General features: G+C 39.9%; 1 protein-coding gene across 1 annotated transcript; it reads right to left on the bottom strand.

The window, feature by feature from the left end:
• Positions 1–1,193: 1,193 nt before the first annotated feature.
• On the bottom strand, positions 1,194–12,962 carry LOC309703096 (serine protease 27-like; the record flags this gene model as incomplete). Its single annotated transcript, XM_082527798.1, has 8 exons — positions 1,194–1,817; positions 2,104–2,252; positions 3,088–3,350; positions 3,857–4,019; positions 5,022–5,042; positions 5,709–5,792; positions 12,684–12,752; positions 12,833–12,962. The coding sequence occupies 8 exons, from the start codon at positions 12,960–12,962 to the stop codon at positions 1,482–1,484; spliced, it is 1,215 nt and encodes a 404-aa protein (XP_082383924.1). The 3' UTR covers positions 1,194–1,481.
• Positions 12,963–13,240: the final 278 nt, after the last annotated feature.

Raw genomic sequence — 13,240 nt, 5'->3', positions numbered from 1 at the left:
AGCTGCTACATGTTACTGCTAAGCATCTTAAATGATTTTTGCATTTACGGAGGTTGGGTGTTTATCTCTGTCTATGAGTGAGTGTATGTCTACGTGGATTGGGGGGGGGGGGGGGGGGGGGGGGGGTGTCTGGATGAATTAAAGGGTAAAAACCAGCGTTAGTAAAAAAATTGAAAACTTATGGTGGTTTGTCTTTTTCAGAAGCTGCTCCTGGATGTCATCGTTTGAGGTGCTGGTGCATAGCCGTCGTGCTTTTATGATAGGCCATGTCCACCTCACAAAGCCGGCAAATGACTGATTTGCTTTGTTTTCGGTTAAAATATCCCCTTATTGTAGAACTGTTCGGGTGGAGTGGTTTAAGTCAACTGCGACTGCCTGACTAATGTTTTTACGTCGACATATTTTACGCGTTGACGTAATCGATTACGTCGACACATTGTCCCAGCCCTACTCCCAGGTCAGCCCTGACTTTGTGTTAAACTAATCCTAAAGTAATAATGGTATTTCTAACCATTGATATACCACAACTTTATCCTTTCAGCAGCTACTGAAAGTTAGGGGACCTAGCTTCTATGGGATATTTATATAGAGATCCTCCAGCTTCAAACTCTATTACCCTTCAAGAACCTGCAGTTCAAAAGCACCCCTCCGACAGCCAAACCCATCAATTCTCTGATTGGATAGTTAAATTTGTGATTGACATGACATTGACCAATGAAATAAAAGGGTCAAAAATTATTTTTAAACATATAAATCCTGATGTGCAAGTATAAAACTGATTGACAAGTACAAAATATTTATGACCACAATTTGAACCCATAGGACTGAGGCAGTGCTGGGAGAAGGATCTGGGAATTCAGATTTTAGAGGATAGTTGGAGGAAGCTGGTTTAATCGTGGTGTGTTTGCTCACATGAAGCACAGTCTCAGCTTATCCAATACAAGTTGCTTCACAGAAATTACTGGACTCCCAGTAAGCTAGTCAGGTTGAAGTTTGCTGACAATGACACCTGCTGGAAATGTCAGGAGGAAGCTGGGACCCTAGTTCACATGTTGTATGCATACTGGAAAAATGATTACTTGTGGTATGGGATCATTAACCTTGTGAACAATCTTTTTAATCTTAAATGATTAAAATGAAGTAAGACAAAGTAAAGCAATTCACCATATTTTAGACAGTAGAGATAAGTAAACATGTTACATTTTCAGATAAAAAGTTATTCTGTGTTATAATGTCTAATATGCTCACTGACTCAACTTTTTTTTTAGTATTTCCCATTACTTTCATACCTAGTGCTTCATTTATAAAAATTTTAGATTGTGTATTCTCAAATACTCAAATCCTAAATTGGGTAAGTTGAAACTGAAGCTCCCCCATAAATCTATTGGAATAAAAAGTGTAGCCTTCACCTCTAGGTTATAAAGTTTCATAAAGAAAAATTATTTCAAGCTTCAATGCTGAACTTGAGTAAATGTGATGAGTTAAATTCCATCACTTCCAACAAACACTTGGAGCAACACAACAAGAACACAGAGAGAGGTGAAGTGAGTGAAGTGGATCAGGTTTTCACCACTGTCAAACACACTGTCATCTATCGGACAAGTGAAGTCTAAATCACTATCAGTGCCTGGCGAGGTGAAGGTAACAAAGCCTGGTGATTTGCCGGTGATGGTGTCGCTGATCCATTTCTGGTACTGGGACACACGAGTGTAGATCCCAGGTCTCATAGGCTCAGCACAGCCATAACCAAAGCTCACAACTCCACTTTGGACCCAGACTGATTCTTTCTTTGTCATAAGTGGTCCCCCGGAGTCTCTCTGTAAAAAGAAATTGATAAAAGTTAAGACAGATAGGCGTCCTGTAGAGGTCCTGACTTGTCTCAGTAAGATCAATCCTGGTGAAGTATGGATCGTGTCAACATGAAACAGATTATTTGCATGTCTGAGTAAGAGGCCATGGTGCAGTAATGTAACAAGTAGTGTAACAAATGATTTCTACATGAATTAATGAAGTAACATGATGCATTACTTCCTTAAAAAGTAACTAGCAGCATTTGTTTTATTAACATCCCACTCTATCTTGTAAACAAACAGTGGGTGTTACCTGACATGAATCCTTCCCTCCAGCTTTTAACCCAGCACAGATCATGTTCTCTGTGATCTCACTGAAGTCTTGATAGTAGCATTTGCACTCGTTGCTTCCCACTATTGGTACATTCACCTCCTGCAGGATGTTGGAAAGTGAACCATCACCTAATTGGAAAAAATTCAAATGCAAGAGCTTTTATTAAAGAAGCCAGCACCATCTTCTTCTCCCTCCACTGTGGATCATCTGCCTCAGTCTCATGCTATTCTTAGCATTCTTTCCTGCTATGTCCTCCTCTACACCCATGAAGCTCTTTTGTGGTCTTGCTCTTTTCTCTCCTGCATGGCAGCTCCATATATTCAATACCCTTTGTCCACCATGTTCCCTCTTGTGCACCTCTTCTCCACTGTATAAACCATATGTCTAACTATGTCTCCAAACCGCTCAACCTGAGCTGTCCCTCTGATGGTCTCATGAATGAAAATCAAAACATCTTTAGCTCAGTATGTCTATGAAGGTTCTCAGTCATCCAGGTCATCATAGTCTAAGGAACGTGGAGACAAGCGTCTGGACTTCTTTAAGTTGCTTGAAGAGGTTTCACCTCTCATTCGAGAAGCTTCTTCAGTTCTAAGGTCAAATGATTGAGAGTCCCAGATTTAAGCCTTGTGGGAGTAACCCCTCAAGAGTGTCCCCCCTTGGCTCATGTGATTAGATAGAGGATCATTAGGGGGTCCATTGTCCCTCTTGGGGGGACACTGCCACAGGACTTAAATTTGGGACTCTAGAACTGAAGAAGCTTTTCGGATGAGAGTTGAAACGTCTTCAAGCCACTTAAAGGAGTCCAGATGCTTTTCTTTACAAGCTCCTTAGACATCTTTAGCTCAGCTTCATGTCTTCTTGTTAGAGCCACCATCTCCAAACTGTACATCATACTATTCACTATTCTTTTTGAACCTTGATAAAGTAAGTAAAGTAAAATAAACTAAATTTTTTGTAACTTACTTGCCGTACTACCAAAACCAGTGACCCAGCTGCTGGTCCCACTGTAGAAAGTGCTGTTTTCAGAGGCTAAACAGATGGGTTGAATGTAGTCTGTGAAATTCACTGGAGCCGACAGCTTCAGGAGGCATATGTCGTTCTCAATTGTTAAAGGGTTGTAGTTGGGATGGCAAACAATGTTTTCAAGTGTCTGTGTCACCTCATTTGGGTTTAAACCTGACTGGCTGTGGCGACCCAGATGGACCTTTGTGAAGGAGAGTTCAAGTCTTGACAAAACGGAAAAAAACGGAAAAAAATATATAGTTATTTTCATAGCATCTTATGTTGACCATTATAACAGTCACCATAGTAACAAATGCAGTAATATATATATATATATATATATATATATATATATATATATATATATATATATATATATATATATATATATATATATATATATATATATATTCCAGTTGATGGAAAGTTTCTCATCTGGCTGTGATTTAATGTGCTATTTATATAGAGTCAAATCAAAGCAACAGCAACAGTTTCTTCAAGGCCTTTTATTCATGTTAGTATTAGCCATCAGTCATTAGAACCAAAAAAATAGCTTAAAAAAAGGGACCACATGATAACCAGACAAGTGCAAAATTATCCATTTTCTTACAAATCACAAGTCTAAAAAAACCCCCAGAACTTTTTGAAGTCAGGAAACAGTGCTAACTCCTGCAACACCATGCAGGAACATTATTATTACTAAAAATGGAAACTTACAATGGTGACTTACAATGAAATGCAGTGAGCGGCCGTCAACACCCACTGGTCGGTGATGAGGGACCCTCCACAGGAAAAACTGCCAAAAATGGATAAAGCTGCCTGCCAGGGCCAACTTCCTGGGGGTGCATCTTGACCTCCTACAATTCTGCTATGTTTTGCAGTCATGCCGCATGCTGATAAATAAAAATGGATGCAAGTTAAATGGTGAGTACGCTGATAAGCCACAATAAAAACCACTTACTGGTAAAGCAAAGAGCATTCCTTATTGTTTTAGGCGTAATGTTTGGCAATTTATCTGTCATGTTGTTTTTGATTGTGTCTGCCTGCAAGCGCCTTTACTAAGAAAGATGCAAAGATTCTTAAAACATGCTGATTGTACAAAAAACTCCACTGACTGTAAGTCAACTTTCAAACCTCCCCAGACTGCAGCTTTTTATTCAGTTTGGTGCTGATATTTGTGAAGATTCTTGTTTTTTTGCAAACAGGGCTTAATAATACTATATTTTAGGTAGACTTCCTGCAGTATTCTTCAGATTTTCAGAGAGAGCCAGTTGTAATTTAAAATGCAATACAATATGCAACATTTTATTGGTGGTGTAAAAATGATCATGTCTTAACTCATGTAGTAGGGTTAGACAAATATATTTGCTCTGTTTGGTAACTTCAATCAAAGCTGTGACTTGGTCAGTATATTACAGATATTCGGTCCTCTCCAAATTAAAATTTTCAAAGTCAAATCTCAACAACAGTTGCCTCAGGTTGCTTTGTATTGTAAGGATAAAGACCCTACAGTAACAGGAAGAAACCTCCGACAGAACCAGGCTAGGGGAAGGACGGCCATATGCCACGAGTGGGTGAGAGTGAGGGGAGGGAGACATAACAAGACATTCAATCCTAAAATATGTTGGCATCGTATCCTGTCCTTGCTGTAAAACCAATATGTTTAGTCATTGTTTATAGTTTCATAACTTTGGCATTTAATATTTAACTTAACAAAACGTCTATCCAAGGGTGTAGACTGTAGGATTAATGTCAAATGAAAAAGACTCCGAGCACTCCTTTGTTGCTGAAACAAATGGGAGGAGTATCGTCTATTGTCTGCAGCTGAGAGGAGGAAATAATCATGTTGAAACCTGAAGCTTGCAGAATGTGTAAAATTGTTCTTGGATGCTTACCAGGCTGCTGTGAATCAGCATCTGAAAATTGAAACAGCGATAACTAGTTAAAACAGTGTATTGCACATCACGATTTGCTTTTGTCAGCACGTGTCAGAGAGAGAGGAAACAAATATGTAAAAATTGAAATTGGACCTGCTCACAGAATTTTAGGAAAAGTGAGTGATTTAAAAACTAAAACTGTCCTTTCAGGAAATTTAAAAGTGTTTTTTCCAATAGCAAATTAAATATATTATATTATACTATATTATGTTATATTACATCTTATGATATTGCCCATGTAATTTAAAAATTCAATTTCTAATATCGTTTGTCTGCTAACAATTCAATTTTATTTATTTATTCAACAGCAATCAAATCAAAGATTTTGTCATTTGTACTTGTGCCAGTATCGTCTCTTCCCTTATAAACACTGGTTTTTATTAGGTTACTGAATTCAGCTCTGCCGAACACGTGCTAAACACATACTTGCCAGTTTATTGATGAATAAGTTGGAAATGTCTATATAAAATAACACAATGTGACTTTCCTGTCCTTACAGGGAATATGCCAAGTGAGCCCTTTAATAGTAACCTGGCAGAAAAAATGTGACTAATGTTTAATGTTTTGTATCTCTGTATTAATCTTTCGCTCTTCTATAGCCCATAAGAAAATAGTGTAGTACTGCAAATAAAATCAATTTCTCACCTTTGCACAAGAGAACGACGATCACAGAGAAACAGCACACAAACTGTTGGAGAGACATTGTTAAGTACACCGGTTTTAATTTGACTTCAAGTATTAAATATGGAAATCCTGGTGAGCTCCACCCACGAGATCATGCCTCCACACTTGTCCTTGCCCTCACTGACCACTGGACCTACATAAGCAACAAAAGACAAGGAACCAGGTCAAACAAGTTGGGCTTGGTGCTGTTGTGGAAGTTTCCATTTAATAAAGCCTGCAGACAAACGGTGAGTGGAAGCTAACCTCCTTTAATCAAAAAAGAACAAAAATCCAAGCTTGGTGAGAGGAGCCATTGCGGGAAGAATGACTAGCAGAGTCTCTCCTGAACCCAGCAAAGTCCTGAGTTTAAATGCCTTCTACAGAAACAAAAAGCAGTACAGTGCTGTTTTCACACATTTAGTCCTCCCCCAAAGAAAAGTTCACACACTCTTGTTACCTCTCACAGTGTTGAAGAGACAAAAGACTCTTCCTGTGGGAGATCAGATAAAATCACCCAGCTGTTTAAAGGCATGAATAAGGTGTGAGACATTGAGACATGCTAAAACCCAGTGGCACCAAAGCATTATACAATAAATAACAATGCGTTTACACGAGAACAAAGTTCATATTCAAAAGATGAATGGATGAGTGAACATGAATGAAATAATTACCCAGATTATTTTCCTGAGAAACACTTCCTTCAACCAGCAGGTGTGAATATGAGACCGTATCTATGTCATGACATGGAAAATCTATGGAGATAAAACATTAACTAAACTATAAAACCAAGGTAATGTTTTAATTATGACATCATTCAATACTTTGATTATTTTTAGGTATGATTATTTCATTTTCATTTTCTCATTTGAAAAGCTGCATATTGTAGATACATGCTCAATAAAGTGAACTACCGTATTTCCCGGACTACAAAGCGCACCTGAATATTAGCCGCACAAGCTAAAATCAGGGGAAAATCCTGTTTTGTACATACATTAGCCGCACCTGACTAAAAGCTGCAGGTGTTTCAATGTTGACTTATCATATGTAAGAGAATATGCACAAAGGGAATTGTCAGGAAAGAGATGGCTGTTTGGAGACACATCCCTTTTATTAATATTTTGAAAAACAAGTTATGGGTACATATTTGCATAACTTTTTAGGTATATGTACAAGTAGCGGTAATTACAAGTACGTATGTACCGTGCTTCATAAATGGATAACAAATGTAGTACATAAAAATAACCTACAGCACACCAGAAAAATAGATTCAGACTACCTTTTAGGCTCAGGTGCAGTGACACGGCTTTAACAAGAAGAAAAGTCAAGTCATTCACCACCATCTTCCTGCGCACTAAAACCACCAAAGTCCTCTTCTCCAGTGTCGGATACGAACAGGCTCAGGGTGGCTTCGTCATCCACTCTCCGCTTCTCTCCTTCGTTGTCACTTTCAAAACCAAAGAAATCCTCGTTGTCAGTGTCAGAGTCGAACACCTTCAGAAGGGCCGTGGCGGTGTCCTCCTCTCCATCATGCAGCAGTCCAGCCCTTCAAAATCCGTTGGTGATCGTGGATGTTTTCACACTTTTCCACGCTGTCAGATTCCACCGGTGGAGTTGAGCATAACTTGCTTTTCGCAAGTTTATGGCCGCTCATCATCCACGCCTCCTGCTGAAGGTGTAGCGCTACTTTGAAGTTTGTTTTTCGCGCTACTTGTACGGCACTATGTTGCCTGGCGGATGGACATGTGACCAACATACTACTCTTGAACCCCAATACTGTGTGTCTGATCACATGCCCTTCCGCCAGGCAACGTAGTGCCGTACAACAGCGGAACAAACAAAACAAATCGTCTTACGATATGACAAAAATCATTTACAATCCATAGAAAAGCCGCACCTGACTAAAAGCCGCAGGGTTCAAAGCTTGTGCAAAAATTAGCGGTTTATAGCGCGACAATTACGGTATTTCTTCTGTCAAAAGGAAGGACTTACTGTAACATACGACTGTTGTTATGACGTGTTTTTTCAGGACTTAAGAAATGGGCTTGGATTTAGTCTAAATATTTGATGTTACATTATATAACCACTTTGATGCAAACTAATTTGTCTATTCTTGTGTGATGTCATGAATAGAATTTCTGAGAAAAATAATCTCGAATGCATTGCCATTCTGCAAAAGGAAAAACAAATAATATGATGTATGTTTGAAATGTTACACCCATTTAAAGAGTAGATGTATTGAGGCTTCATTCGTCCACAGCTGGCCCTGAACAGAATGTAATGTCTGTGAAGGTTCTCAGTCATCCAGGTTATCGTAGTCATAGGAGCTTGCAAAGAAAAGCGTCTGGACTTCTTTAAGTTGCTTGAAGATGTTTCACCTCTCATCCGAGAAGCTTCTTCAGTTCTAAGGTCAAATGATGGGGAGTCCCAGATTTAAACCTAGTGGGAGTATCCCACTCACATCCTGGGCCATCTGACCTCAGGAATTTGCATGATAAGGTGGGGCCAGGTTTCACAATGAGCGCACCCGAAACCCTGGCTGATTGGCACCCACACCCAGTTTCACACCTTGGCTCAGGCGATTAGGGGATCATCAGGGGGTCCTTTTGTCCCTCTGTGGGGGGATACTCCCACTAGGTTTATAGGGCTTTGGAGCGTGATGTCACGGGGGTGGGCGTGGAAAGGATTTTGGCCCGATCCGCCATTTTGGGGGTCTAGCGCAAGTGAAAAGGGAGCGAAGGCACACACAACAGCCATGGTTCGTATTTGCTGTGTGGTCGGCTGCAATGTTCGATCACACGACCGGCAAGAGAATAAGGTTGAAAATGGTTTATCTTTTCATTCTTTCCCAACCTGGAAGCAACATGAGGCAGCTCGTGTATTGATGTTACCAAACGAAGGCGTCCAGCCTGGATAGCAGCTGTGAGAAGAGCTGACGTGCAGTTCTCTTCCATCTCCAAATATCTGTTGGTGCTCCAGACATTTTCATTCCGGTAAGTTCTAAATATGTTCATATCACTCTTTATAGCTTATTAGTATTATTTTCTATGCGCTCTGAGCTCATAGCAAATTAGAACAAACATCCTACTGAGTGATTTTGCAGAACTACCTTCTATCTATAGAGATGCTAATTATTTGGCATTATTGCAGCAAACCAGCCTATGAAATAGATGAAACACATCGTGACTGAGTTCCAGCGCTACACAAGGGACCTGCTTCAAACATACCACCATGCCAATCAGATTACTTCTTCCATGTGAGGGTGAAGAGGTGACCCTTCTGGATAAGATGGTGAAGGTTTGCTGCGTTTGGTGAACAGTGTGATAATAAAACCAGGGAAAAATGAAACCTGCTCCTGTTAAATGTTCTTAAGTCTTGTGCTGTTAAAATTGCTGTATTTTTTCAAAAGATACAGTAAATAAAGTAATGTTAGTAGTGGGTGATATCATGTAAACACTCATGATTTTGTGTAAACATTTTGTCATTTGTAAACTATAAATGACATGGATTCTACACTGTAACTGATGTGATGTTCTATAAGGTGGTTTTAATAAAAAAAGAGGCAAAAATTAGTTTGTTTCTTTATTCAACTTTTGAACAGTGGTACTCAGTATATATTCAGTAAATGCAAATTATTTACACGGCAGTGTACTACAGGCATAAATGTAGACCCCTAGATAAAACATTATGGGTCATTCCCACAACCCACAGCTTTACTGTGTTCCAGCAAAGTATCCAATAGCAGTGACAACTCCTCCAAAGTAGCAGGTGGGATTTTTCTGTTTTGAGGACGGCTCCTTTTCCCTGTCACTACAGATGGTCTGTTTATGTTTTGATCAAGAGCCTTTTTTTGGGCAGCTGAAGAGGAGAAGTCTATCTTATGGCCAACCTCTGGCTGTATCTTGGTCATATTACCCAGCAAAACCCAGTATGCAGGTTCATCTGTAACAGTCCTTGTGCCACGGATCAACACTGTTGCTTCTACATTAAACAGAAGAGCAGTGACGTGGGTGCAGGTCTCTGCGACTCCGGCCATACAGGTGCAGTGGGCGGCTTCAACCTTCCCTGTGATGCTCACAGTGACCCATGGCTGCAATGCTGGTTCATTCAGTCTTTGAGAGTGCAGGACCTGAAACACACACAGACAACGTTCATTTAAAGACAAGAACTATGAGCCAAGGCCGACAAATGTGTTTTATCTACTTTATCATAAATGTAACAAAGTGTTTAGAAAGTTAGCACATACATGTAATTTTTCATTTCTTTATGTGTCCATCTATAGAACGCTGCATGTTATAGTGTAAATCTGCCTGCAGAAAATGAACCTAAAGTATGTACCGGTAATGCAAGGATGTCATCACTTTAGAGATGGAGAAAGCATAAAGTGACAATTATGAATCCCTTAATATGATAAGGAGATTCTGCAGGTCATTGATCAATATATAAAATTAAAATAAACTGTATTTTTAGTGACACAAGATACAAACATGGAAGCAAGATGTTTAATTAGGATTTATAATAAACATTAATAAATTACTGCAATTTCTTTAACCATAAAGAATAACAGTCCTTCAGGAGAATGTCACAACAATGCACTGAACTCACTATGTTATCCACCTAACAGCCTCCACATCTTCTCACTGTAATTTCCTCTCATGAATGAATTTATGCTGCACTAATCTGAATGTTTGCAGGGAAATCAAACGCATTTCACTCGCAGTACTCGAGCTGACTTACCTTTGTTTGAATGACGACTTGTACGCGCTGATTCCACAAATAAGGTACGAAAATATGTCAGGCTACATCAATAGCGGTTGGTCTTCAGGGTTTCTACTCCACGGCCGTATTTCATACGGGTCCACATTTCCAATGCACGCTATTTTCTGCAAGTACCGCCACTTTGCCTCTGAATGAAATCGGTCTCTATACAGTTCATTCTCTTTTGAGCTGCTTTTAAGCATCTTTCTTGTAGTCGTCGTTCCAACACAGTGTGTTTGGTTTGATTCGTAGACCCCGAAAATGGCGCTGCGCTCCCATAATGCATTGCGGCGTGACGTCAACTCCAAAGCCCTATATCTGGGACTCTCCACCATTTGACCTTAGAACTGAAGAAGCTTCTCAGATGAGAGGTGAAATGTCTTCAAGCAACTTAAATAAGTCCAGACGCTTTTCTTTGCAGGTAGGAGCAGTGGTTGAGATTGATGTGGGGCAGGTGAAGAATAAGTCATAGTCAAAGCCCGGGGAGGTGTAGGTAACAGCCCATATGGAAAAGATATATATAAATCTTATAAAGTTTGTATCTGTCTTGTGTGAAACTTGTATGAAAAGCATATAAGTGTGAAAACAGATATAAGATCCCTTGAAAAATTATATAATGAAACTTGTATGTTTTGGATTCTTACTAAAACAATGTATGAAAGTAATGTGAAAGTGGCCACTTTCATGAGTAAATCATGTAAGCCTTATATGATTTACTCATGAAAGTGGCCACTTTCATGAGTAATCACATATAAGTTTTTACTATTTCTTTTCCGTATGGGAAAGCCTGGTGGTGTTCCGGTCACGGTGGCACTGATCCAGTTTTGGTACTGGGACACACGAGCGTAGACTCCTGTTCTACTAGGTAGGGTGCAGCCATCACCAAAACTCAGAACTCCACTCTGGATCTAGATACCTATATTATTTTTTGTCACAAGTGGTACCCCCGAGTATTCCTGTAAAAAATGTGTAAGTTCTTAAAACAGACTTAGATCAGTTGAACATCTCATGGAACTTAATTTCTACTAAATGCATAAAATGGTTCTGGAGCTGTTCGTGTTAACCGTCAATCAGACACACATAACTTGTACTGATTAGTTATAGTATCATCCAACACTCTCACCTTCACATGATTAAATCGTTTTTAGTCACTGACAGAGTATCACAAAACTTGAAATAAATCTAAGTGAAATGATGTATGAATAAATGAACTTGAACAAATAAAGGCCTCATTTTCACTCGTGCTCAGTGTGGACTCGACTCTACTCAGTTTTGGTCATTTTGTCGTACAGTTGATTGTGCATTGGGTCATTATAGCAATGGGGCCAAAAGTCCAGTGACATCATTTGTATACATCACGGCCAAAAAACAACCAAAACACAACAATGGAGTATGGGAAGCTCATCTTGCAACTGGAAGGTTGGCAGTTTGATCCTCTGCTCTGTTTGTCTCGGTCATTGTGCCCTTGGGCAAGAGACTTCACCTATCGCCTACTGGTGTTGGCCAGAGGGGCCGATGGCGCGATATGGTAGCCTCGCTTCTGCCAGTCAGCCTGCTGTGGCTACAACTGTAGCTGCTTCCACCAGTGTGTGAATGAATAGTGGAATTGTAAAGCGCTTTGAGGGTCTCGAAAAGCGCAATATAAATGCAATCCATTATTATTATTATTATTGTTATTATTACCACTACTTTGAGGCGATGGTATACCTGCTGCTCAGTCTATGGCATTTTGTCAGACTCAGGGACCATGGTACTGGTTTCTGTTTAGCTTTTTCTCTTTCTCTTTCAAAAACGGCGGTTTTCATTACTGTTAAGGAGTCCCTCTCATGACTCATCGACCTACACCACTGACTGGCCTATCAGTGACATGCAGTCTGTTGACATCACATTTACGTATCGATTTCCCCCGCTTGGAATACTGGCTGAGTAGGTACAAAAAAAGTACCTGGCACCAGGTACTACCACCTAATGAAAACCCTGAAAACTGAGCTGAGTCAAGTAACTGCTAATGGAAAAGGGCTATAATGTTAATAATCATAAACACTACAGAAAAACAGTGAGTGGTTGAAAGCTGATACTCAATGCAGTCAATTAGGCTTTACATTACAAATAAGCACAAAGTGGTAGTCACCTGACATGAATCCTTTTTCAATCCAGCACAGATCAGGTTATCTGTTATTGCAACCAAGTTTTGTAAGTCACAATTGCACTCATTGTTTCCCACTATTGGTACATTCACCTCCTGCAGAGTCTCTGGGGTGGAACCACCACCTAATTGAGAAATTTTAAAAGAAAGAGCATTTTTACATGTATCACTAATATAAAAGAAAAATATATATTTTATAAATTACTTGATAGGTCACCAAAGCCAGTGACCCAGCTGCTGGTGCCATTGTAGAAAGTGCTGCCTGCTGAGGCTAAGCAGACTGGCTGAATGTAGTCTGTGAAATTCACAGGAGTCGACACCTGCAGGAGGCACATGTCATTCTCATATGTTAAAGCATTGTAGTCGGGATGGCAGATGATGTTTTCAAGTGTCACAGTAACTGCATTTGGAGTAATGAAGTGAGCAGCTGTCAGCACCCACTGGTCGGTGATTAGGGACCCTCCACAGGAAAAAAAAGCCAGCATTGGCTAAAGATGCCTGCCAGGGCCAACTTCCAGGGACTTCATCTTCACCTCCTACGATCCTGCCATTTTTATTAGCTCTGCCACATGCTGACAGAAGAAGACACAAAAGTTCAATAGTGAATACGATG

This window comes from Aulonocara stuartgranti (genome assembly GCF_965226115.1).
Source record: "Aulonocara stuartgranti genome assembly, chromosome: 3".
Taxonomy (NCBI): domain Eukaryota; kingdom Metazoa; phylum Chordata; class Actinopteri; order Cichliformes; family Cichlidae; genus Aulonocara; species Aulonocara stuartgranti.
Note: the sequence above shows the minus strand (reverse complement) of the source record. Positions and strands in the feature narration are given on the sequence as shown.